Source organism: Melanostigma gelatinosum (assembly GCF_949748355.1).
Source record: "Melanostigma gelatinosum genome assembly, chromosome: 12".
NCBI lineage: Eukaryota > Metazoa > Chordata > Actinopteri > Perciformes > Zoarcidae > Melanostigma > Melanostigma gelatinosum.
Window position 1 is genome coordinate 3,436,744 of NC_136645.1, and position 24,635 is coordinate 3,461,378.

Genomic DNA, 24,635 nt, shown 5'->3' on the forward strand with positions numbered 1-24,635 from the left:
CGTCCGGTCGGTTCCCATCGGACTGCTGCACGACTCCACCGGCAGTCCTGCTGGATGTGGAAGAGCCTCAAAGTCTGCTGCCACTGCATGATTTATCTGTTTAGATGTGAAAGTTTGTTTGAACACGGTTATCTAACCGATGATCCATTTATTTATTTATTGTTATTTTCATGATAATTAAGGATCAAGAACATGAATCATCAAAGTCTACCTTTTTTTGTAAAAATGAGCGGAGCTCGTCACTCTTTTGTGCCGTGATCTTCCAGAACATATTAGTTTGAGAAATGTTTTCACTCTATCTAGCTTTTTCCTCTGGACTGAAGCTTCAGCTGTGTTCAACAACCCTTTTTGCCGGGAACCGCTTCTTCACATTGAAGCCGCTGTTCATTCAGATTGAACAGCTTTGCCCGCGGCCTGTATCTGACCTCATGAAGGTACACCGCAGGTTTAACGGCAATATTTTAGACTCGGCTGCTTTCATTAACGTACCACGTAACACTGATCTGTTAAAAACATGTGCAAGTCTGCAAAGGTTCTCCAACAAAACGCCTTGTTGAACGCACCCCTGCTTCACTGATTAAACTGGGCATGCTTTATTGTCTTGGATTCCTCCGCCTGTTGAATTGTTTCTTGGTTTCACTGAATGTTATTTTAAAACCAGTTGAAAATTAAAAACAATGTTTGATCTAAAAAGAATGAGGTGTTTTTCCTCAGGTTACATTCCAGTGTGTTATTGTCCAACGTTATTAGAGACGATGCAGCGATGAGGAGTGTGAGAGGAGTAATTACTGTTGTCAACCACATCAAGACAACCCCACTGCATTGCACAACACTTTGCTCTGACTGTGCATGAGCACGATGACGTGGGCTCTCACAGAGAGGCAGTGCGCTGCTGTCGTGGGGGAGGAAGGTGGAGGCGGGCTTTCACGCTGAGAGACGGTCTGTCATTATTTAGTTGGACAACGATGAATAGTTATTTAATATGTTGAACATGTTTTTAATTGTTTTTGTGGATGACTTATTTGTTTATCAATGTATTTACCTTGGCAGTACAATGTTGATCTCTGTTGTTTGTGTTACCTCTGTTTGTCTTGTTGTTATTATTAATATGTTTCATATGTAATATTAATTGTCCATTTTAAGCTCTTAAATAGTCCGTCAGTGAGCCCAGTTTAACTACATGTAGGTTGTTGGTGCAGGTATTGCTTGATTTTTCATTCATACTCATGATCACAAGGTTTCAAAATATACTAAATATGTCATGCTTATTGCCTTCAAATTGTGTTTAAACTCTTAGATTTTATAAATCTAAAGTAACTGCACAGCCAATAGTTTTAAAGCTCCACCAATCAATATGGTTTGTATTAAAAACAGATAACAATGACTCATGTAAAAGAAAGTTAACACCAACTCTGCAGTTCCACAGATCTGTTTTAGCCTCTTTCAGCTCTTTGTTGTGGTTTTACTGCACATGTACTGTGATTCAGCGCTCTCATCAACCCCTACCTCAAAAAAACAAGGACAACAAAGCGGAATGAGGGGAACATGAACATTGACTTCAATGTACAGATGTAAATATATTTAAAAGAGTAACAACACAATGACATTTATAGGACAATAGTTCAATGATGTGGGGGCTGTAATTAACATGGAACTATTCATGTAACAGGTTACTTCATGTACATGAGGTAGTAGGATTTGGTAGTAGCCTATATACAGCATGTTTGTATTTATAGTGACAGTGATGCTATTTAAGGTACATGTGTACACCTTTTATAAACTTTTCCAGCGTTGCTACTTTTACTTGAAGCTCTAATGTAGGATATGGCGGCATCTAGGGTTGCAGATTGATTACAACTAATCTGCAACCTCCTGTGCCAATTCCTCAGGAGAACTACGGTGGCCTTATGTAGATATATTGGTTTGTCCCTTTTGGGCTCCTGTAGATACATGATGGTCCTCCTCAACGGCTCAATCTAAGGTAACGGAAACACAATGGTTGATGTTTTCAGATGATTATAAATTAAACTCCACACTGTACCTTTAAGTAAAATATTGGAATATATATATAAAGATTATACATATATATAATCACTGATAAATCACACTCGAGGTAAGTGAAACAACTATAAAGGTAACTTATTTCCTTTTTAAATCAATTAGAACCTGATCTTTCCAATTGTTTCCAGCAGATGGCGACAACGAACCGTAAATGACCCTTCTCTCTCACCGTAGAAGAAGAGCCCGCAGTCTCCCAGCATCAGCACCAGCAGAGACTCTCTCTCTCCATCCTCCTCCGATCCGCTCTGCTCGCCTCCTCCTCTCCGTCCACTGCGGAACCCATCGGCCCGTTTCTCCTCGCAATCCCTCCCAGCTCGCCATGGACAACTCCGGCAAAGAGAAGGAGGCCATGCAGCTGATGGCTGAAGCCGACAAAAAGGTCAAGGCGTCCGGATCCTTCCTCGGGGGGATGTTCGGGTAAATGTTCTCATTCTCCCTTTTCCTGTCTCTGTTTACCTCTCTCTCATTTTGGTATCCTGCACGCGCGGCCTATCAAAGCCTATTAAGTGCTTCTGCTTTAAAACTGCGTTTCTCTGGTGCACAATAACGAGCTGCAGAGGCTGGATAAAACCTTGTTTTGTTCTATTTATATATTTATTATTCCATGATATTCCTATAGTCCACTAAACATCCCTATATCAGCTGGTAGGCTATAACTTCCACTGTGACATTGAGTCATTTTAAAAGATGTATCAAAGGATTTTAATGGTGCCTTTTTCCCCGTCAGCTTTATTTATGCTTCCCCAAATAATAACAACAATAAAAAGAGGGCTGTCATCGCAGATAATGTGGCCTACGTTTCGTGGCCTGTCGGGCCAAAAGAGACGTGAAATGCTGCAGCCGCTGCTGCGGGATTGTGAGCGCGGCTCGCACGGAGCGTGAGGCCGGGCTGGAGATGCAGGAGGGCGGGGAGAGTAGCGCAGTCAGGACGGAGTCAGGACGGAGTCGGTCGGTGGTGATGCGGGGGTTGTGTTTTATTTTTTGTCGTGCGCGTGTGTGTGTGTGTGTGTGTGTGTGTGCGTGCGTGCGTGTGTATGAGCGGATGGGAATGGGCTGTTGGCCTTCATGTGTGGGGAGGGGCCCTTGTAAAATGGAAACATTGTAATATAAATTTGAGTATATCAAGTATCATCAATGTGATACTTGATTGATCAATAATGGCAATATGTTTTAGCTGCAGCCCTCATTTAATCTATTCATCCATAAAATCACACAAATGACAGTGTTCCATTCTCATAAGTAACCAAGAAAACTTTAAATAAAATAAATATAAACAAAGAACAACATAAAATCTCAGAAGTACAACTTTTAAGCCAATTTGCCAATTAAGTCTGATACGTTTCAATTTGACAGATGGTTGCAGTCTGGTCAGAAAATACAGAAATCTTGCAGCTCTCAAACTTTTATCAGGAAGCAGAGCAGATTATGCAGTTTGAGTTTTTGGGCCCCGATTATTTAAATTTAAACCTAGCTGCTGCATAATGTGCCATGCTGTCCGTCGCCTTAACCACCTTTTCCAAGTCTGTGTCCACATTTAGCATCTTCATATGAAATCAATGTTATAGATAAATAACACGAAAACATCTTCTGGCTCTGTCTGAGATGAGATGTGAACACCGTGAGAACTAGTTCATGATGAAGTCACATGGCCACAGATCAGAATCAGAGGCACGATGAGTGAACGATTAAACTGGAGTCCATTTGAGTTTTAGTTCTGTTCACACTGCAATAAAACATCAGATTTATGCTTCAGAGGGAAAATATGAGATTTTAAAGAGTTTCAGCCACAGGTTGAAATGTGTCCTCGGCTGACCTCCACAATGACATCATCTCATGCAAGTTGATATGATTGTTTTATATCGGAGGACGAAGTCAGAGTGGGACATCAATTGAATACTCGTTCAAATTTTTTCAAAAAATATTTAAAAATGTGATAATTCATCACAACTTCATGAGCTAGAGGAGGCAAAATAAAATAAACACAGAAATCTAATCGAAATTGATTTTGTTTGTGTGTGTGTGTGTGTGTGTGTGTGTGTGTGTGTGTGTGTGTGTGTGTGTGTGTGTGTGGGTGTGTGTGTGTGTGTGTTTTAGGGGAAACCATAAGGTGGAGGATGCCTGTGAAATATACGCCAGAGCAGCCAACATGTTTAAGATGGCAAAGAACTGGAGTGGTAGGTGACACACACACACACACACACACACACACGCACACATATGTATATATATATATATACTGTGTATATACACATACTGCTCACTAAACAGAAAAAACACACATAAATCTGTACACAAATAAACAAACTCCCACACAAACACCCGCACACACATTTATTTGACTGTTGGTTGTTTTTCATGCAGTTTAACAGGATGTGAATGATTCAACAGCCTGCAGAGAGAGTTATATTATCACGTACAGCAATGTGAGCTTTAAACATACACAAACGGTGGATTTAAATATGAAAATCTAGGACAGATTGGGGCAGATGTGCCAATAACTGCTCGTGCTGTGCAGAATTTAGATGTGTGTTGATGGTTCTGCTGCCTGTGAACACAGTCACGTAGTTCAGCGAGAGTAACAGTGACTGTGTGTGTGTGTGTGTGTGTGTGTGTGTGTGTGTGTGTGTGTGTCTAGCTGCGGGGAATGCGTTCTGTCAGGCTGCCGCGCTCCACATGCAGCTGCAGAACAAACTGGACTCAGCCACCAGCTTCGTCGACGCAGGCAACGCCTACAAGAAGGCCGACCCACAAGGTGAGCGCCGCTGTCTTATGCACACACAGTCAGTTCAATTCTAAAATTGTGTTCGTGAGTTGGGATTTGTTTCCGTCAGATTAGTTGTTCCTGAAAGGATTATTGAATAAAACAAGTGGAATATCATCTCAGATGTGAGCAGCAGAAAGAGTAATAATTCAAACTAATTGTTGAACCGTCGTGTCTCTCTATCCATCTTTCTTCTTGTATTTGGAGAAGAAATCATATTTGTGTGTTGGCAGAAATCATTCTTTATGTTTACTTTATGTGTATTATTCAGAAATGGTCCATTCTGCATAACGACTACTTTTACTTTTGGTATTTTAAGTACATTTTGACGCGAATACTTCTGGACTTTAACTTTAAAAATACTTGAACGCAGGACTTTTACTTTTAAGAGAGTATGTCTGAGCTCGGTCCACCTGATGATAAGGGGGAAGCCTCTGCATCACAGTCAGAGCCGGGACCCTGAGGTCCTGTTCATGGAGGATTAAACTGGGTCCCTGCGTTGATATCTGAGTTATTCTGCCACAGCCTCCATGTGATGAGCTGAATGAAACACTCTGGGTTCGCAGGTTAGCAGCCACAGGGGGAGGAAGCTGACGGGGTTTTAATTTGACGAAGCAGACTCTTTTCACTGTCCTTGTATTTATAACGTCCTTTCTTTTCTCTCCTATCCGTCTCCTTGTAGAGGCCATCAACTGTCTAAATCAGGCCATCGACATCTACACCGACATGGTAAGCTCTGCCTCAACCGTAGAACGGCTCCCTCACAACCACTCTGGTCTTTAGATGATGATAGTGTGTGTGTGTGTGTGTGTGTGTGTGTGTGTGTGTGTGTGTGTGTGTGTGTGTGTGTGTGTGTGTGTGTGTGTGTGTGTGTTACAGGGTCGGTTTACCATCGCAGCCAAACATCACATCACTATAGCAGAGATTTACGAGGCTGAGCTGGTTGATATTGAGAAGGTATGTGAGGGTTGGGGGGTAATTTCTTTCACTTTTCTCCGTCTTTTAGGTTTTTCATTCATGTTTTTGTTGAATATAAATGTGCATCTTCTGTGCTGACTTGTGTTTTTCGTTCTGTTTTCAGGCCATTGCCCACTATGAGCAGGCTGCAGACTACTACAAGGGAGAAGAATCTAACAGGTATACGTGCTGAAACGATTCGTCGGTTATTCAGTCGGTCCGTCAACCGAATATCACTCTGCAGGTTTTTGTGATCGTCTAATAATCGTTATCGTCTAAAAAAGTCCGTAAAACATTTTAACTGTTGATTTGAATTGTCTGCTCTTCCTTTACGTACATTACGGTAATGTGAATATCGTGGGTTCTGGACTGTTGGTCAGACGAAAATCAAATATCAGAAGATGTACATTTGTTCAACTTTCGCTATTTCCTGAAGTTTTCTAAATCATTTAAATAATTGGGAAAATAATTTGCAAATTGATGGATAATTAAAAAAATATTAGTTGTATATCTTTTCACTGTGATGCTAAATTTGACAGTGAGAGTTCACGAGATGTTGTTGACCCGAATGAAGTGAGTCACATTATCAGGAGCAGCCCTGTAACCATACGATGAGTCGGCCGGTGAATGAAGCTGACTCACACTGCCGTAGATTCATTACAGCAGAGCCTGATGAGCTCCACAGATTGGTAACACATCGTCCATCATCTAAATGAGACTCTTCTACTCAATCACTCTTTTATACTCTCGGGGTGTGAACACAATGGTGGAAAGAATAGCGACACACGCGTTGGCCGTTAACTCGTGGGTTTCTTTGTTTGCGTGTTTCAGCTCCGCCAACAAATGCCTCCTGAAGGTGGGACACTACAGCGCTCAGCTGGAGCAGTACCCGAAAGCCATCGAAATATATGAGCAGGTAACAGCCGAGTGCGGTTTATGGAGCGATGATGAAATGATTTCCACAGATCCTCCATCAGAGACCCGGTCCACCGTGGACAGACCCAGATCCTCCAGCAGAGACCCGGTCCACCGTGGACAGACCCAGATCCTCCAGCAGAGACCTGGTCCACCGTGGACAGACCCAGATCCTCCAGCAGAGACCCGGTCCACCGTGGACAGACCCAGATCCTCCAGCAGAGACCTGGTCCAGACCTGGTTCTTAGCAAAGTTGCTAATTGCGTTCAAACTAATACAGCAGCTTAAAGCACAGTCACCATAAATCATAAATATAACAACACGTTAAAAAAACTGAAACTGTTTCTGCATTTGTGTGTTTCAGGTTGCCATGAGCACCATGGACAATCCGCTGTTGAAGTACAACGCCAAAGAGTATTTCTTCAAGGCGTCACTGTGTCACTTCATAGTGGACGAGCTGAACGCCAAGGTACACACACCTGAGCCCACACTAGACAGACAGACAGACAGACAGACAGACAGACAGACAGACAGACAGACAGACAGACAGACAGACAGACAGACAGACAGACACACACACACACACACACACAGAGACAGTTGCCCTGTTCACACCTGACATGAACATTACACGCTTGCTATGCTGATGCTAAGTGAGCTAACAAAAATACATTTATCTGTGTGTGTGTGTGTGTCTGTCTGTCTGTCTGTCTGTCTGTCTGTCTGTCTGTCTGTCTGTCTCTCTGTGTGTGTGTGTGTGTGTGTGTGTGTGTGTGTGTGTGTGTGTGTGTGTGTGTGTGTGTGTTGCAGTTGGCCATAGAGAAGTATGAGGAGATGTTTCCAGCCTTCTCAGACTCTAGAGAGCTCAAACTCTTAAAGGTAAATCTCTTTTATTTCATCTCTATCTCACCATGATGTAAAAACATAAACCGTAAGCTACAAATGATTATCTGAGAAGTTTAAGTTATTTTGTGATTGTTCGTATCATTTAAATTACTTAATTGCGTATCACAAGATGTCTATTTGTGATGTCGTCACGATTCCATTGAAAGACGATGAATCATCATATTGAATTACCGCCGAGCCCTTTTTGTGTAATCTGTCGTTGCGTGTCGCCACAGAAACTGCTCGACGCCCACGAGGAGCAGAACAGCGAGGCGTTCACGGAGGCCGTCAAGGACTTCGACTCTGTGTCTCGTCTGGACCAGTGGTTGACCACCATGCTGCTCCGCATCAAGAAGACCATCCAGGGAGACGCCGGGGACCTGAAATAGACGAGTTTAGAGATGAGGGAGGAAAAGGGTGGGGCGGGGGGAGACAAGGGGAGAGAAGTTGTAATTAAATGAAAGGTAGGGAGAAGTGTTAAGATGTGTTCTGGTGTAAGAAAGGTAAAAAAAAGAGAGAGACAGATGGATGATTGGGACTGAGGGAGTTTACAGTTGTACATATCTGCATGTGACCCCCACCTAGCTAAGCTTCACCTTTACACCACCTTCAGATAATCCTGTGTCCCTGGTTCTTCAGTATTGTTCCCGTAACACTGGACCCAATTGTACTTAAAGATAAATAAATACACCGTGTGTGTGTGTGTGAGAGAGAGAGAGAGAGAGAGAGTGTGTGTGAGTGTGTGTGCGTAAAGTAAATGATACATGGGAAAGCGTGCTGCTCATATCAGATTTAAGGATATATGCTATTTAAAAAAGGGATAACAATCTTATTTATGAGATTACTGATATATTTATTGTCGATACTAAAGAAAGATTATTTATGTTTATTATGGTACTCAGTGTTACGATCTGTCTTAATATTTTAGGTATTAGCTCCTCTCCTCGCGTCTTTTATCCTCCTTCACTTCCTCTCCTCTTCTGTTCCTCCTCCTTCGTCTCCCCTCGTCCTCTCCTCACCCCTACACCCCCCCCCCCCCCCATCTCCCCCACATAGTCAGTGATATATCACTCATTGTGATTGGTTGGTTCTTTGTGTTCTGTCCAGCGATTGGTCCCCCCCCCCTCCTCACCTCGTTTGTGCATGTCTGTTGTCATGTCGATGTAAGCGTTCTCCGTGTTGTGCTAACGTGTGAAGAACATACATGTAGCCTGGTATCATTTGTGTGAAATCAGTAATTATGTACCGCAGAAACCGTGTTGAAATAAAAACATCATCGCTCCAGATATCTGACTGTTTTTTGGGGTATTTCAAGGCGTTTAAGCCAAGGTCACATCATGACATCACTACCATGATGTCACGCTGCAGCAATGACTGTTGACAAAATCAATGCTTGATTTTTAGTTGAAAAAATATTTAGAGCTAGTTATGTCCCTTAAAGTGACTTATTCTGCATCATTTAAAGTGGGTTAGGGTTGTTTAGATGAGGAGTTTGGGACAACTTTACTTTATATCTGCAAAGAAACTCAGCAAAGAGGCCAAAAGCAACTCTGAGCTGTAAAATAATGGTCGTAAAAATGTGATTGCTTCGGTATGGAGTGTACCATGGAGTCTTGAAATAAAATCCTGCTGACTCAGCGTTCCAAGGCCCTTTTTGTTTAAACTGGTGTTTTTAAAGGTCTATGCATTTGTATTGCCAAAGTGCAGGTAAATCTCACAACTACAAAGGGATGCTATTGCATGAAACAAATGAGGTTGAATAACAATAATAGAGGCACCATACTAAGGGTTATCAATACAGTGGACTGATGACGTTTATTTTATTTTATTTCATTTCATTTCATTTTTTAATATACTTGGCAATAAACCGTTTCTGATTCAGCTCAACACCTCCAGTCCAGTAGGTGGCGCTAATGCGCCCCTGAGCTGGTTCACCAACCGCCACCAAACTCTGAAGGGGAAGCATAATTCTGCGACACGGGTTTCCGGTGTGGTACACGTTCGTTGCTCACTCGCATTGGCTTTAGTTTAAGTGTAAATCGTGAACGCCACTTTTCTCCATAACTGGTGCATAATCTGTACCAACCGTTTTACTGAAGGAGGAGGAAGCAACGAGCCGCCAAGATGCCGCGAATTATGATTAAAGGAGGCGTCTGGCGCAACACGGAGGTACGTGTTTACACGCTAGCCGCGTTAGCATGAAGCTAACCTCTGATTTGAGTCGGACCTAGCATGAAGCTAGCACGAAGCTAGCTCTTCAGTTAACGGGATTTAGCCCGCCTAGAAAGTTTTGGTTTATCTGTGTTTATGCCAGCGATCTAGAAAGAGTTTATTCAACCTAAAAGCTTGGAAGTGGTTGATTTAACTCACGCATTTGGTCAGAAAAGATTGCAACTGCTTTAGCAAACATGACGGCAGCTTGCAAGACTTTGTCAATGTTAGCAAGTCAGCTAATTAAAAGTCAAGTGAGGATGTCTGTCAGCTATGGGAATGTCTCATTGATTAAAAGATAAAAGATGGATGAAGTACTTAATTACTTGCAGTTTAGAAGAAAACAATACAAAGAGTATGAGCAAAGCAAAGTATAACATATAAAGGGATTATCTCATAGTGTTTGTACTAAATAAGTTAAAGTAAGCTGCTCCCTCAGCAGTGGAATCAGTTGTAAAATGACCAAAATCCTCCAGGAGCTGGTCTCTCTGGATGCATGTTAGGAATGTTATATTGACTCGAGGGAAGGCCCGTCTGGCTCTAGATGTTTATGATTCATTTGTCTCTTATGTTGATGACTTCTGAATGAGGTTGCAAAATGTTTTTGATATTTTATGATTCTGTAATTTGCACTTTCTTTGCTTTCATTTTAAATTATGTATTTAACCCTCTGTCATAGTGAAACAGTTGGTCAGCCGTTGTTGATAATTTGTAATTGATTGCATCAAAAACATGTCAAGATAACACTTAATAATTCGTGCAAGTCGCTTTTAACAATCTTCTTATTTATCCAGGATGAGATCCTCAAGGCAGCGGTGATGAAATATGGGAAAAACCAGTGGTCTCGAATCGCCTCCCTGCTGCATCGCAAGTCTGCCAAACAGTGTAAAGCCAGATGGTGAGTCTTGATACAAAGACATGTGATGGCAGGACTTGTTTATTAACTACTACACCATAACAATGGAAGGGAAGGATTGTAAAAATTCCAATTGGATGAATTTAAACTGTCAATTTTATACATTTTAAAGAAGTCTGTGAATGTTTTAGGTGTTGTTGTTGTAGCTCGCTATTTGTTTTGTGAGTCCTCTCTCTGTACTTGTGTCTCCCATGCAAAAGAGGGCTTTGATCCCAATTTGATTTCCTGGTTAACTGTTTCTTAACCTTTTGTATTGTGTCCGTCTGCAGGTACGAGTGGTTGGACCCCAGCATCAAGAAAACCGAATGGTCCAGAGAAGAGGAGGAGAAGCTGCTCCATTTGGCCAAGCTGATGCCCACCCAGTGGAGGACCATTGCTCCCATCATAGGACGCACCGCTGCCCAGTGCCTGGAGCACTATGAATACCTGCTGTACGGTTTTATGTTATTTTAAACATATTCATACAACTACATAGGTTTAATATTTAGAATTATATTGAAAGTTCAAAGCAGACTCTCGACCGTGATTGTCAGATACTTTGCAATACAACGTCTGAAGCACTTAAGTTGAGTAGTTGAGTATATTAAATGCTGTTGATTGCCAAATGATGTGTATTTGTGTGTTTAGAGACAAGGCGGCACAAAGAGACAATGAGGAAGAAGTGGGAGATGACCCCAGGAAGTTAAAACCAGGAGAGATCGACCCTAATCCCGAAACTAAGCCAGCCAGACCCGACCCTGTGGACATGGACGAAGGTTTTTAGAATTCTGGTTATGATTGTTATAGTTTCCATTTTACACTTAAGAATAATTTCATATTCCAGTTAATTGTGCTACAGTCATCATCTGGAAGGTTGAATCAGTTTAAATATATAAAATCCAACTTCTCTTCCATGTTTGTGGTTGTTTGTGATCGTTTATCACACGTGTCTGAACAGAATAAATTGATTCTGAGTGTCCGTCTGTCTCACTGTCTGCAGATGAGCTGGAGATGCTGTCAGAGGCCAGAGCTCGACTGGCCAACACCCAGGGCAAGAAAGCCAAGAGGAAGGCCAGAGAGAAACAGCTGGAGGAAGCCAGGTCAGACACACACACACACACAGTGTTTACCAATGCTGGGTTATAATTGCTTTATTCAAAAAACATTCGCAGAAAATGTAATAAAGAAAATGCCATGCCTGATGGTCTTAGCTGTACATAAAGGGATGTGAAAACCTACAAAGCTGCATAAATGATTGATCTATTCTGGTGCAGACGTTTGGCCGCTCTGCAGAAGCGCAGAGAGCTGAGAGCCGCCGGCATCGATGTTATGAAGAAGAGGAAGAAGAAGAGAGGAGTCGACTACAATGCTGAGATCCCCTTCCAGAAGAAACCTGCACAGGTAACGACCATCACTTGTTTTGCCTCCACTTCTATCCAAACCCACAACACACCAGCACAGCAGGTGGGCTCAGCTTGACATCACAATTCATTCATGATTTCATTTTCTTCTCTTTCAGGGTTTCTATGACACCAGCATGGAGCAGTACCACGCGCTGGAGCCAAACTTCAAACGACTCAGGCAGCAGCACCTGGAGGGAGAGCTACGCAAGTCAGTAACACTACACACACTTTACACTCTGTATTTTATACACACATTCATGATAAACATCGCAACACACACACAAGAAACATCACGTTTACGGCTGTACCGAATGTCATTTAGTAAGTTCCGAAGCTTTGAATGTCTGTCATCATCATATTTTATGATGCCATCACACTAAATTAAAGCAGGTGTTTTTGTTATTGTGGGTATATAAATGAAACTCATGGTGCTGTTAGACCAGCCTGTTAATACAGCCACGCGTCTCTTTGTGTGCGACAAGCCTGAGAGCAAAGAGTGTTTGTTAAAATGATGTTTTTGAAAGACCCCATCAAATATCTTAAGCAGAATAGTTTTGGAGATATTCGAAATGTTTGGACACGTTGGAAACAATCCTACGCAGCCACCACTGGAATAATACTACTACTATTAATACTACTACTAGTGTAGTACTACTACTAGTGTAGCCTGATATTCATCTGCAGAAATGAAACGTCGTGAATGCAGCTTTAGACTATTCGTCACGGCCTTAGCCACATTAGCATTGTTCAACATCAAAGAGTTATGGATACATGATCGACGCACATTGTACATCATAAGGACTCAATGGTTCATTCATGAACTGTTGTGTTTGTGGGCAGTGAGCAAGAGGACAGAGATAGAAAGAAAGACAAAGCGAAGATCAAGAAGAAGAAGGAGAGCGATCTCCCATCGGCCATCCTGCAGACCAGCGGCGTGGCCGAGTTCACCAAGAAACGCTCCAAGCTGGTGTTACCGACACCACAGGTAACCACTGCACCTGTACTGCTTTAAGTTTAATGTCGTCCAACCACTTTAGTGCTGTTATTGTTCATCTTTAATGTAACGTTCTTCATAGATCAGTGACGTTGAGCTGGAGGAAGTCGTCAAACTGGGTGTGGCCAGTGAGGTCGCCCGTCAGGCTGCAGAGGAGAGCGAGAGCGGCAACTCTGCCTCCTCCGCCCTCCTGTCGGAGTACAGCGTCACCAGCGCCATGAACGCCGGGCTACGCACCCCACGCACCCCCACCGTCCAGGACAGGATACTGCAGGTAACACACACACACACACACACACACACTGAAAGTATTACGAGTCAGATAACTACAAGGGGTCTTATTCTCTCATCTTTTTTTACACACAAATATCAACATGAGCTAAAGTCCTCCTCCATCATACACAGTTCACGTCTTTGGATATAAAAGATGCCTCTCTGTGTTTTAATATTCACTGTCTGTGTTTTTCAGGAAGCCCAGAACCTGATGGCTCTGACCAACATCGACACGCCTCTGAAGGGAGGCCTCAACACGCCGCTGCACGACAGCGACTTCAGCGGAGTGACGCCTCAGAAGCAGCAGGTTCAAACACCCAACACCGTTCTCACGACACCGTTCAGGTAACGATGCGTCGCCTCTGTCCTGTTACAGCGCCGTGCAACTCGACGACGGACCAGCCGGTACTGTGAATGTTAACGCTCATGGTGGTTTTCCACAGAACCCCCGGACAAGGGCAGGGACAGGAGGGCCTGACCCCTCAGGCTGGAGGAGTGATGACCCCGCGGGGGCCAGTGACCCCAGGTTTGACCCCCCTCCGCACTCCTCTGAGAGACAAACTGAATATTAACAGTGAGGATCAACTGGCTGACCCTGCGTACGCCAAACACATGGTAATTACACAACTCGCACTCTGAATATAAGGAATTTAAACCGTAAAACAAGTTTTGAGGTGCCGTACATAAAGGAGCTCTCGCTGCTGCGCTATGCAATCACTGAAATGGATTAACAGCTGTCCCTCTTCCATCTCACACACAGCAAAGGGAGAGCCTGCAGCAGCTGAGGCAGGGCCTGCTGGGACTTCCTGTTCCCAAGAACGACTTTGAGATTGTTCTTCCTGAAAACGCGGAGAAGGACCTGGAAGAAACGGAAGGGGAGACGGGATTCGTAGAGGACTCTGCGGACATAGTAGCACGCAAGAAGGTGTGCTACACACACACACACACACAACACCAAACCTCTGAGTTCCATAAACCCATGTGTGTACTTGTAGTTAAAAGTTTACTCTGTGTGTGTGTGTGTGTGTGTGTGTCAGGCGGTACGGGATGCAGAAAGAGAGAAGGAGCTGAAGCTGCGACACACTGCTGTTCAGAGGAGCCTCCCCAGACCCACCGAGGTAACACACATTTCCTGCTGGGTTGGATTTCATAACTGTTGTGTTGGAGTAATCCCGGAGCTTTTATTCTGGCATGATGATGACATCCGCTCGTCTGTGTCTTGAAAGGTAAACGAGTCCGTCCTGCGGCCGTCCTCCATGGAGCAGCTCTTGGACCTGCAGCTGGCCGAGGAGCTGATCAAACAGGAAATGATCACCATGCTGCACCACGACTGCCTGCACCACCCGGGGGCAGTCAGTCAGCTGCAGCGCGGCAAAATCAGAGGCCCCGCCTCCACGTCGAACAACGCTTCGCACATAGCATACCTGGAATCACATTCCTACAAGCCAATCAGCACGGAGGACATGGAGCAGGTAACGGACACGTCGTTTCAGAGTTACTCAAACTAATGAAACGATTGTTTCAGCACCAGTGCGGTTCATGGACTGTATGTAAGTCGTGGATGTTGCCATCGTGACGCCACACATTGGTTTGTTGTGTGAGAGACAGTGATGGACGTCAATATGTACCGTTGTGTTAACGAACAGGCAAAGACGGTACTGGCTGCAGAAATGGAGGTGGTGAAGGCAGGAATGGGTCACGGTGATCTCAGCATGGAGGCCTACAGCCAGGTGTGGGAGGAATGCTACGGACAGGTGAGCATCCCTCTGTCATCCAGCCCTGAGCATAGACTGCCTTTTATACCGTCAGCATCACATGAAACCAGTTGATTCATCTGTCTGTCTCTTTCTGCAGGTTTTATATCTACCCGCCCAGAACAGATACACCAGAGCCAACCTGGCGTCAAAGAAAGACCGCATTGAAAGCCTGGAGAAAAAGCTAGACGTGAGAAAGCACTCGGACACATGAAAAGCTGATAGAATGACTCTGAATTGTGCACTTCTTTAGCTGCCTCTTTATCTGTCTCAGGTGAACCGTGGCCACATGACAGCGGAGGCCCGGCGAGCAGCTAAACTGGAGAAGAAACTGAAGATCCTGCTGGGAGGCTTTCAGTCCAGAGCCCTGGGGCTCCTGAAGCAGCACGGTGAACTCTGGGAACAGGTACTGAACGTGATACGTCTTATAATCGGTCAGTTCATCCTCATTTATTCTTCTTTGTGGAGGGAATCCCCACATTTAATCTGAAGAGATCTCCTGTGTCTGTTATGTATTAATGTTGTACTCATGGTGTCCACCAGGTGGAGCAGTCGTCCACAGAGCTCCAGACCTTCAAACAGCTGAAGAAACAAGAGGACACTGCGATCCCCAGGAGGAAAGAGGTAATCCATGCGACACTGACTGTAAAAGTGTAGCGTCAAGTCACTGTTTATTCCATCTTCTTCAATGTAAAGAAGCTTCACGGCCTAATTGTCGTCGTCCTGTGTTTTAGGCTCTGCGGGAGGACGTGGAGAGGCAGATGGAGCGTGAGCGAGAACTTCAGCAGCGATACGGAGAGCTCGTGATGGAGAGGGAGGCGATGATCAACAGCGCTCAGAAATACTAACGCGCACACGTTAACACAATACTGCACACTTAGATACTCGTTATGGATACGTTTACCAAGCATGCAGCTGCATTTAGAAACGAGTCGTCGTGTTGAACCAGTCAGTCTTTTTATTTTTTTTGTTCAATATTTTGCGTCAATTCCAGAGCTAAGCCCCGCCTCCGTGTTGCTATAACATCACAAGCTGAGTTGTGAGCATGCTCAGTAGTACCTTGTATTTCTGTGTTAGTGACCAATAAAGTTTTTTTTCCAAACTGAAAATATTGCATCACGTGTCTTTGTGACAAATACTAATCTGGCGTATTATACCAAAGAGTCTTAGTGAATCATTGTTTCTCAGAAACACAAACAAGGGTTTAATGAAAAGTCTTTATCACAACAAAATATTCATGCAGGTACTTTCAATAATAGGTTTAATGTTCAGCAGGCGAGGAAGGCCATCCCACTCCTGCAATAAGCACTCTGAGACAGAAACAAACTTCAAGTCAGTCAAATGGAAAATAATACTGAACCACAAAGAACCTTAAATATGACGGGTGTGTGCGTACTGCGTGTCTGTAGTTGTATCTTCTGATGGCCTCTCTGATGTGATGTGGCTGAATGGCTCCACTAGGAGGCTCCACTGTAGCCGGACAGCTCTGAAAAAAAGAGGATTAATACGACACCGGACACCAGCGGCATGTCTGCGTTCAAACAGGCCGACGAGTCAACGCTATCGAAAGATTATTCAGATATTAAACGTATTTATCAAATTGAATTTGTCTTTCAGAAATACATGTTTATACACAAACACTGTAGGTACATTATGACTTCACTACATTTAAATAAAAACGTCTTAACACAAATTGGGTTACGCTAAAGATATTCCTGTGCGAATCTATAATGTAGAAAATAATACAAAAAAAACTAAACACAAACGCACCTTTTTGCGTTTTCTCGGTCTTGCCCTGCCGTCGAGACTGCCGTTACCCTGTGGGAGGGGCTTTGATGCGTGGGAGGAGCCTGGAGTAGACGGGGGCGTGGCTTCAGGCGAGTCTGGATCCTTCTTTACCTGGAAAGGTGGGAAACAGATGTTATTTTCTGACTAAAACGTAACTGTGGTATCCTAGTTTTGGTGATCAGGAACAACTGAATGTGAGATGATTACAAGTGAGTGAGTGTGTACCTCAGTATGAGTGTTGTACTGGATGTAGCTGGCAGAGATCACATGACTGATGGGATTTGTTTTTGCAGTCATTTCCTGCTTTACCAACAGAGACAAATCCACAATCTGGAAGAGGATAAAGAAAGGTTTTTAACCACACACACGTACAACGTAGATACAGCCATTAACTGGATATGTGTGACATCACGACTCAACAGGCGACCTGAGCAACAGTCTCGTAGGCCAGGTAGGACAGGATCTCCATGGAGATGCTGTTAGGTTTTATCTCTAAACTGCTGCAGTCGAGCCAGTCTCGAAACTTCGACGCCTTCTTTGCTGGAAACATGTTCACGCACACACACAAAAAACACCGTTTAGTTGAGTTTAATACTGAACGAATGTATCAATTAGTCAATGGACAGAATCATTTTGATACTGGTTTCACTGTTTAAAGTCTTAACAAGTAAACAAAGATCTAATTCCATCTTCACCAATGTGAATATTGGTTACTTTTCTATGTTTCATATTATTGTAAACTGAATACATTTGTGTTTTACCATTTAAACCCGCTGCATCATTAAAGTGCACGCATTAAAACAAAAGACAGCTCTACAAACTATATCCATCCGTTAGAGAGTCGCTTAAAATCTCACCAAAACTGAGCTGCCGACTCTCACAGAACTCAGAGTACTGCCCCTGGTCCATAGTTCGAGTCTGACGCTCTAAACGCTGAAGATACACACAATTAACAATCATCAATCTTAAAATGTGCTGTTGTCTACAGTCAAATCAGCGCCGCATGCCAGTGTGTCATGAACATCCCGATGACCTCGTACCTCCATGCGCTCCTGTTTGATGGGATCTACTTCCTGCCGCTCAGCCAATGACAGGAGCTCTCCGGTCTGATCCATCCCCACCAGAAAGTCCTGAGCCAATCGCTGCCTCCGCTGGTTTCCGCCAGCGGCGGCACCTGCAGCACCGGCCGACCTGTCTGCAAAAGAAAAATATGTAGATATGAAATTAAAAGTTCATATCTCAAACATATCGATGCCATAAAAAAAAAAACTGCCGTGTATGTGCGAGCGTGCATTTATACCCGTTTCTTGCTGCATCTCGTCATCATCTAGAGATTTGAGTAGTTTGGATTTATAATCTCTGAACTGGAGATATTTCAATAACCTCGCCACCTTCCTCTGGTCAGCAGACGTCGAAGCGGGAGAGTGAAACACAGAGAGAGCGAGAGAGAGAGAGAGCGAGAGCGAGAGCGAGAGCGAGAGCGAGAGAGAGAGAGAGAGAGAGAAAATAATCCTTTATTCGTCCCTCAGTGGGGAAATTACAGGATTACAGCAGCATTGCTCACAAGTAATAAAATAAAAGATAAAATCAAGTAATATAATAAACTAAACAGTAAAACAGTAATAAAATAAGACAGTAAAGAAGAGTATTAAATATACTAAATATACCAGAATATACAGAAGGATCAGGTACTTAAACGTATTGGATATTGCACGGATTAGATAAGATATTGCACCAGGTGAATGAATTAAAGTATTCAATGTGTTCAAGTGTTAGTGGTCTACCGAGAGCAGTTTGTTGAGGTGAGGAGAATCAATACGCACACGGAGGCAATCCTTCGATCATGGAGAGGCTCTGAAGTTTTGTTTACCTTGTCCCGCCTCATCAGGAACAGGATGTCCTCGGCTGAAATGACCCTCGACCCACGAAGACACGCCCCCTCACAGGCCTGATGCAGCTGATAAATAAACACGAGTTAAACTTGCATCATGGAGCATAAATTACATGAATTATCAAGTGATTTAAAGGTTAAGAAATAAGAGGATCAGGAGCTTTAGACAATAATTCGTCTGATCTCTGTATTCTCTCATCAGCTATAAACAGAAAGATCCGGTTGAAAGTTTGGATTCTAGTCGTTCAAAGTGTCTTTTGATTTGCTTTTTTAGATTCTCATCATGATCTTTAATTTCTGTGGAATCAAGTCTAAAGTCTGGAGAGACTGTGGAAGGCTCTGTGACGAACGACGCATGACTGTAACTGCAGTTGTTCATAAAGGAAATTGACAGATTCCAAATTTGAGTTTGGGCAGATGGTAAAAAAAATGCCAAATTTAAGATGTGATGTCTTCAAAAAAAAGACCTTAAATTCAGAAACTAACATCTGCTTATCAAAAACTATTAACCACCACTGCACTGGTTTAAAAGATTAATAATATAAAATACTACTTAACAGTACGATGAACTATCACAGCTCCTAAAACTACTCAGCAGTATATAGAGACATAAAAGTAACTCCACTTTTAAGAGCTGCACATTTAAAGTGGTATCTTTACACTGCAGTATCACTGCTCCTCTACTGAATTAAAACATCTGGATACTTGCTCCACCATTGTGTACTGTGTCTGTGTTACCATCATAATGAGCTGCGTGTGCACAATGTCCTCCACCAGAGCTGCCGTCTCGTGCGGCGGCCTGCGAGCGTCTCCCAGAGCGAACCTGACGCACAAAGACACAACGTATCGATCGGCATCAGTATTCTCAAAGCGTTTGAAGTGGAACTATTTGGCTCTTTCTTGGGGAGCATCTGAAGAGATAACGTGTCAATCGACACGCTCTCAGTGCTGACATGTAACGGTTGTGAAATGTGTTAAATTAAAAAAAATCTGTTTTGAAGAAAAACAGAAAACATTAAGTTGTTGGTACTAAATGACACGTGTCTCTAGTTCTCTATCAGTTTCTGTCTCAGACAAAACACACAGACCTCAACATGCCGCCGCCACCCCCCCCCCCCCCCACACACACACACACACACACACTTTGACCACACTTTGGTCAAACCTTAATTTGCATCCAGAATAGCCACTTCGATGATGGCAGTCTAACCTAAGCCCACATCCTGAAGCGCTTTCCTTCCCCATAACTCTCTCTCTACGTACAAACAATAAACAGCCCCCCCCCCCTCCCCTCACCTGTGCTGTGATTGGCTGTCAATCACACAGGTGAGAGAGGCTTTGGTTTGGGGTTGTGGGCAGGTTGGATTCAGGCTAATCGTTGGTTTTAGGTTTTGGGGTTTAGTTTGGTTTCAGCCTCTCTGACCACCAACACCAGCTCTCTGCAGCTCACACACACACGACACAAGGTGAGTACCCCAAAACACACACACACACACACACACACATCACGCAGACACACATCACGCATGTGGCTTCTTTTGAAAAACCCAAAGAAAAATCTAATTTGTGACAGGAAATGAATTCCTTGTGGTGTTTCCCTCTACAGTAAAGTGTTTCCCTCTCATAAGTGTGTATTGTCGACTCATGACGGCGGAAGATTCATTTCTGATATTGATTTTCTGTTGGTGAAGTGTTCTGAAGAGAACTACTGTGACTTTGTTCTTTTGTAACTGTACATTGTGTTAAGTTGGGCTGCAACGAAAGATTGTTTCTATTAATTCTTTGATAAATCGATGACGAGTTGCGTCTATAAAATGTCAGAATGGCGAGAATCGATTTCCTAAAGCACCAGAAGACGTTTTCCTGTTTTCATGTTGTCTGACCAACACCAGATAATATTAAAATGTCAGAAACAATTAATAGATTATAAAACAGTTGATAACAGTGTTAATGCTTTTGAATAGCTCATTAACTCAATCGTCATCTTTTCACCTCCACTGTGCAGACAGTTTAGTTAAAATGTGGACAGTCACTTCAACTACATTTCATGTTCATCGTCTTCATTGTGTTCCTTCTCTACTTATTCCATCAATTAGTCCATACTTTGAGTCTTAACTGGTGATTTGAAAGAGATATCTTAAATGTGCATTGATCTTTATTACAGGACGATGGTATCGTGATATTTCTTTCACACGCTTGGGAGGTGTGTCTATTCAATTTAACATGCCTTCACAACGCCAGTCACAGAAAGTGTTCCTGTCATTAGATCTCTTCCTTATTTAAGATCATACTTTAGTGAGTAAAAAGGATGCTTTGAGCATAAACACAATGTATCGAGATGAAGGGTTGTGGACTGTTTTAAGACATCTGCGTTTTAGTTTTTATTTACAGATTTTCATTCACTGAAACACTTTCTCTGTCATTTGTTAAACAGGTTGTTATGGCTTCAAACTGTCTGTTCAGCAGCACCAGCCCGATGCTGTACTGGGGTGAGTCTCCCTGTGTGTGTGTGTGTGTGTGTGTGTGTGTGTGTGTGTGTGTGTGTGTGTGTGTGTGTGTGTGTGTCTTACATCATGCTCTGCAGCTCTGGGATGAAACTGATCCTGGATGCTGGACGCTCTTTAGAACTGGAGGCTGCGGCGCCAGCCATGGGACTGCTCATCACCACGGCCTGAAACAAACACATCTGCATTAAACTAGGAGATCACACTTAACTGAAGGATCATTGTAGCTCACCGTGGAAGCAGAGAGCATGTGTGTGTCACATTTTACAGGCTGCAGTTACTTTTACTTGAGTATTTCATGCAACTTGATACTTCTACTCCACTACATTTGTCTGACAGCTTTAGTTACTTTACAGATTTTCTTGCCGGTGAGAGCCACGTATCTCCAGATGTGTTGATGTAGAATGTTTGTGATGAACTGGAGGAGGAATGGTTTCCTTTAATATGTCGAGAATATCCTTCTTCCGGTAAACAAAGTGTTTAAAAAGCCTCTTGGATCAGCTGGAAGATGCATCTTCACAAAGCTTAAAACAGGCTATTCTTATCTCATATTATAATATATTATATTCATATTCGTATATGAGATACATGGTTCTCACAGGACAGACATGCTACAAACACATGATGGCCTTATAGAATATGATAATAATTAAAATGCAACAGTTATATCAATCTAGAAACATCATATATAGTAAAACACTGACAGGGAACATTGTACTGCATAATGAGTACTTATACTACAAGTACTAAGGTTTTGAATGCAGGGCTTTTGTGGTATTAGTACTTTTACTTAAGTTAAGGATCTGAATACTTCTTCCACCTCCACCGCTGCTGCTGCCTCCGGCTCGGGTGTATCTTGATAAACTGATAATTGAGTATAGAAATTAAAGATCACAGTGCTGAACTTTAAACGTCTCTAAGATGTGAAATTTAAAAAAAAACTAAAATATTTCCTCCCAAAACACAAGCATGTGTCAATGTCAACAAAAGACAGTCACTGGTCTAAATATAGTCTGTAATGTAACACGTGAGCATCATTTAGTCTAAAAACACAACGAGTCATCAGAAGTGAAGCTGAACCATGAGCCTGAAATCACAAGATAGCAGAAGAGAGCTGAGGCACATCAACACACACACACACACACACACACACACACACACACACACACACACACACACACACACACAAGCAGAAGATATGCTCACACAAGCATGCATGCATGTAACAAACAAACACACACACACACACACACACACACACACACAGATAAACACACACGCGCGCGCACACAGGGTGGACAGGTGGTGTGACCGCAGTAACTTCCCCACCGGCAGTAGAATCTGAATGATAATACAGCGCAGCTCCCTGGTATTCAAACACTGCGGTGAATAAAACACAATGAAGAGGAGAGAAACAGAAACAGACACGAGGCGGAGGAGAGGAAGACTAAAAGGTCCACAAACTGTTTGAAATGTTCACCTGTAGTCGTCCAGGAGAAAACGTTGTTGCTCTTGTTGACGCTTTTACGATTTCTTGTTATTTTCGGCGCGAGTTTATGACGTAGATCGAATGAGGACGCGCGGCGTTTTAGGTAGTTGTCATTTTCTACACTTCCTGGTCAAAATCGTCTTCTTACTCTAAAAACATGGTTATTTAAATCGTTTCGTGTTTCTGGTTTCGTTCTTGTTATTAAAAAAATACATGAACTTCACATTTTCTGAAATATATTTTAGTATATATTTATATATACTAAATTTACATCATATATTTAGCAGCTAAAATGAACAAATGAAACAATCTTCTTATATACAAAATACAAATATACAAAATATATAGGGTTCAATTAAAACTAAATATAAAATAAGAAAGATTATCAATTTGACCAAATTAGCCAGAGAACTGCTGAATCAATAAAGCCTCAATAAAACATAAAAGCTTGATTAATTTAATAATTCAGCTATACTGATGTGATTTGTAAAGACCAGTTTAAATTCAGGTCATATTTAAACACATTTTACAATCCAGTCGATGAAGATTTGAGCTGATTTTTAACATGATCTCTCTGTTGCTCCCTCTCAGATCCTGCGGTGAAGCGTCAGCCAACACCATCGCCCACCAGCCACCACCTGGACGACCAGGAGGTGAGGTCCTGCCACCAGCGCAGCGCAGCGCCACCCAGAGGCCTGGTGCAGACCGACAGCCCAAACTTCCTCTGCAGCAGCCTGCCGCAGCACTGGAGGTGTAACAAGACGCTGCCGAGGGCCTTCACTGTGAGGAATCATCTGTCTGTCTGTCTGTCTGTCTGTCTGCCGTTTGTCTGTCTGTCTGTCCATCTAATGTCAAAGGTCATCACATGTCCTGTGGATATTTTGCCCCTGCAGAGTTTAGTCCATGTTGACCATATTCTGAGACTAAAGGACCAGTCTCAACCCTTTCCCCATCCTCCAGGTGGTGTCCCTGGGGAACGACGTACCCGACGGCGTGGTCGTCACAGTGATGGCCGGCAACGACGACAACAGCAGCGCCGAGCTACGCAACGCCACGGCCACCATGACGCAAGGCCACGCCCACTTTAATGACCTGCGCTTCATAGGCCGCAGCGGGAGAGGTAGTGATGCAATAGTTACAGTAATAAACACACACATGGACCAACAGAGGCCTCGTTTAAAAGGGCTTCAACAGCAGAGTGATTTACATCTTTTGTCATTTAAATACCCTCCCTTACACAGCATTTAGACAGTCAATTAGAGGTGGTTTTGCCTTTTATCTCAGATGATAATCTTAAAGGATAAACAGACAGAAGACAGGAAAACTTGTCATCTTCAATCAGTGATCAATCTAAACCAGTCAAGTTTATTAATATAACCCAAAATACAAAGTTTGTCTCAGACGGCAATCAATTTTTATGGTTTGTTGTTAACTTTAATTACTTCTGAAGCCTCTATTACTTTCCTGATGTGAATTGTTGTTTTTTTTACAGGCAAGAGCTTCACACTTTCCATCAATGTGCTGACGTCGCCGCCTCAGATCGCCACCGTGCACCGAGCCATAAAGGTCACCGTGGACGGACAGCGGCTGCCCAGACGTCAGTTCACACCGGAGAGAACAAACATGGTGGCTTTAATCCAACACTTTCACTCAGAATCACTCTCACTTACTTTCTCTGCTTCCCTCTCAGGGCACAGGCAGAAGGCGGTGAAGTCAGGAGTTTTCCGGTTACCAAGCAGCAGCTCTTCATCATCAGGTTTGTTGTTTAAAAGCCTAATTATCTTAAACTTGAAAGAGGGCTGCAGCACGAAGTTTATTACTGCTGAGGAAGACCATGCGATGCAGCTGAAAGCT

At 43.1% G+C, this 24,635-nt stretch overlaps 4 protein-coding genes across 5 annotated transcripts in view; 3 read left to right on the top strand and 1 right to left on the bottom strand.

Moving 5' to 3' along the window:
• Positions 1 to 2,302: 2,302 nt before the first annotated feature.
• On the top strand, positions 2,303 to 8,856 carry napba (N-ethylmaleimide-sensitive factor attachment protein, beta a; the record flags this gene model as incomplete). 2 transcript variants are annotated; one of them, XM_079280679.1, is made up of 10 exons in its annotated part: positions 2,303 to 2,478; positions 4,156 to 4,235; positions 4,697 to 4,813; positions 5,505 to 5,551; positions 5,702 to 5,779; positions 5,904 to 5,959; positions 6,611 to 6,695; positions 7,059 to 7,163; positions 7,505 to 7,573; positions 7,816 to 8,856. In XM_079280679.1, the coding sequence occupies 10 exons, from the start codon at positions 2,381 to 2,383 to the stop codon at positions 7,966 to 7,968; spliced, it is 888 nt and encodes a 295-aa protein (XP_079136805.1). In that variant the 3' UTR covers positions 7,969 to 8,856. The 2 variants fall into 2 exon arrangements, with proteins under 2 accessions (XP_079136805.1, XP_079136806.1); XM_079280680.1 differs by lacking the exons at positions 2,303 to 2,478; positions 4,156 to 4,235; positions 5,505 to 5,551 and having other exon boundaries at positions 4,706 to 4,813.
• Positions 8,857 to 9,563: 707 nt separating this feature from the next.
• cdc5l (CDC5 cell division cycle 5-like (S. pombe)) lies at positions 9,564 to 16,212 on the top strand. Its single transcript, XM_079280005.1, has 19 exons — positions 9,564 to 9,748; positions 10,585 to 10,688; positions 10,976 to 11,137; positions 11,334 to 11,461; positions 11,686 to 11,785; positions 11,960 to 12,086; positions 12,205 to 12,296; positions 12,929 to 13,073; positions 13,165 to 13,356; positions 13,552 to 13,700; positions 13,799 to 13,970; positions 14,116 to 14,280; positions 14,393 to 14,473; positions 14,582 to 14,827; positions 15,002 to 15,109; positions 15,210 to 15,299; positions 15,384 to 15,515; positions 15,653 to 15,733; positions 15,844 to 16,212. Exons 1-19 carry the CDS (start codon positions 9,704 to 9,706, stop codon positions 15,955 to 15,957), a joined length of 2,433 nt encoding a protein of 810 aa, XP_079136131.1. The 5' UTR covers positions 9,564 to 9,703; the 3' UTR covers positions 15,958 to 16,212.
• An 11-nt stretch (positions 16,213 to 16,223) lies between these two features.
• Positions 16,224 to 22,837, bottom strand: supt3h (SPT3 homolog, SAGA and STAGA complex component). The gene is made up of 12 exons (XM_079280006.1): positions 22,773 to 22,837; positions 21,359 to 21,459; positions 19,527 to 19,611; positions 18,768 to 18,854; positions 18,198 to 18,294; positions 17,938 to 18,092; positions 17,755 to 17,830; positions 17,325 to 17,437; positions 17,123 to 17,227; positions 16,880 to 17,008; positions 16,506 to 16,595; positions 16,224 to 16,419 (listed from the first exon to the last, which is right to left on the bottom strand). Exons 2-12 carry the CDS (start codon positions 21,448 to 21,450, stop codon positions 16,378 to 16,380), a joined length of 1,071 nt encoding a protein of 356 aa, XP_079136132.1. The 5' UTR covers positions 21,451 to 21,459; positions 22,773 to 22,837; the 3' UTR covers positions 16,224 to 16,377.
• Positions 22,505 to 24,635, top strand: part of runx2a (RUNX family transcription factor 2a) — a gene marked incomplete at both ends in the record, with an annotated part of 2,576 nt that continues 445 nt past the window's right edge. The window contains 5 exons of the mRNA XM_079280113.1: positions 22,505 to 22,514; positions 23,373 to 23,563; positions 23,742 to 23,901; positions 24,274 to 24,378; positions 24,472 to 24,537. Of these exons, the coding sequence (XP_079136239.1) occupies positions 22,505 to 22,514; positions 23,373 to 23,563; positions 23,742 to 23,901; positions 24,274 to 24,378; positions 24,472 to 24,537 (532 nt within the window). The remainder of the gene's footprint in view (positions 22,515 to 23,372; positions 23,564 to 23,741; positions 23,902 to 24,273; positions 24,379 to 24,471; positions 24,538 to 24,635) is intronic.

Coding starts and splice junctions, on each gene's coding strand:
- cdc5l (XM_079280005.1), top strand. CDS start 9,704: ATGCCGCGAATTATGATTAAAGGAGGCGTCTGGCGCAACACGGAG. Junction 10,689..10,975: donor AAACAGTGTAAAGCCAGATG/GTGAGTCTTGAT, acceptor GTCCGTCTGCAG/GTACGAGTGGTTGGACCCCA. Junction 11,786..11,959: donor AAACAGCTGGAGGAAGCCAG/GTCAGACACACA, acceptor ATTCTGGTGCAG/ACGTTTGGCCGCTCTGCAGA.
- supt3h (XM_079280006.1), bottom strand. CDS start 21,450: ATGAGCAGTCCCATGGCTGGCGCCGCAGCCTCCAGTTCTAAAGAGCGT. Junction 18,855..19,526: donor ACACGCAGCTCATTATGATG/GTAACACAGACA, acceptor TTTATTTATCAG/CTGCATCAGGCCTGTGAGGG. Junction 17,831..17,937: donor TCAAACAGGAGCGCATGGAG/GTACGAGGTCAT, acceptor GTGTATCTTCAG/CGTTTAGAGCGTCAGACTCG.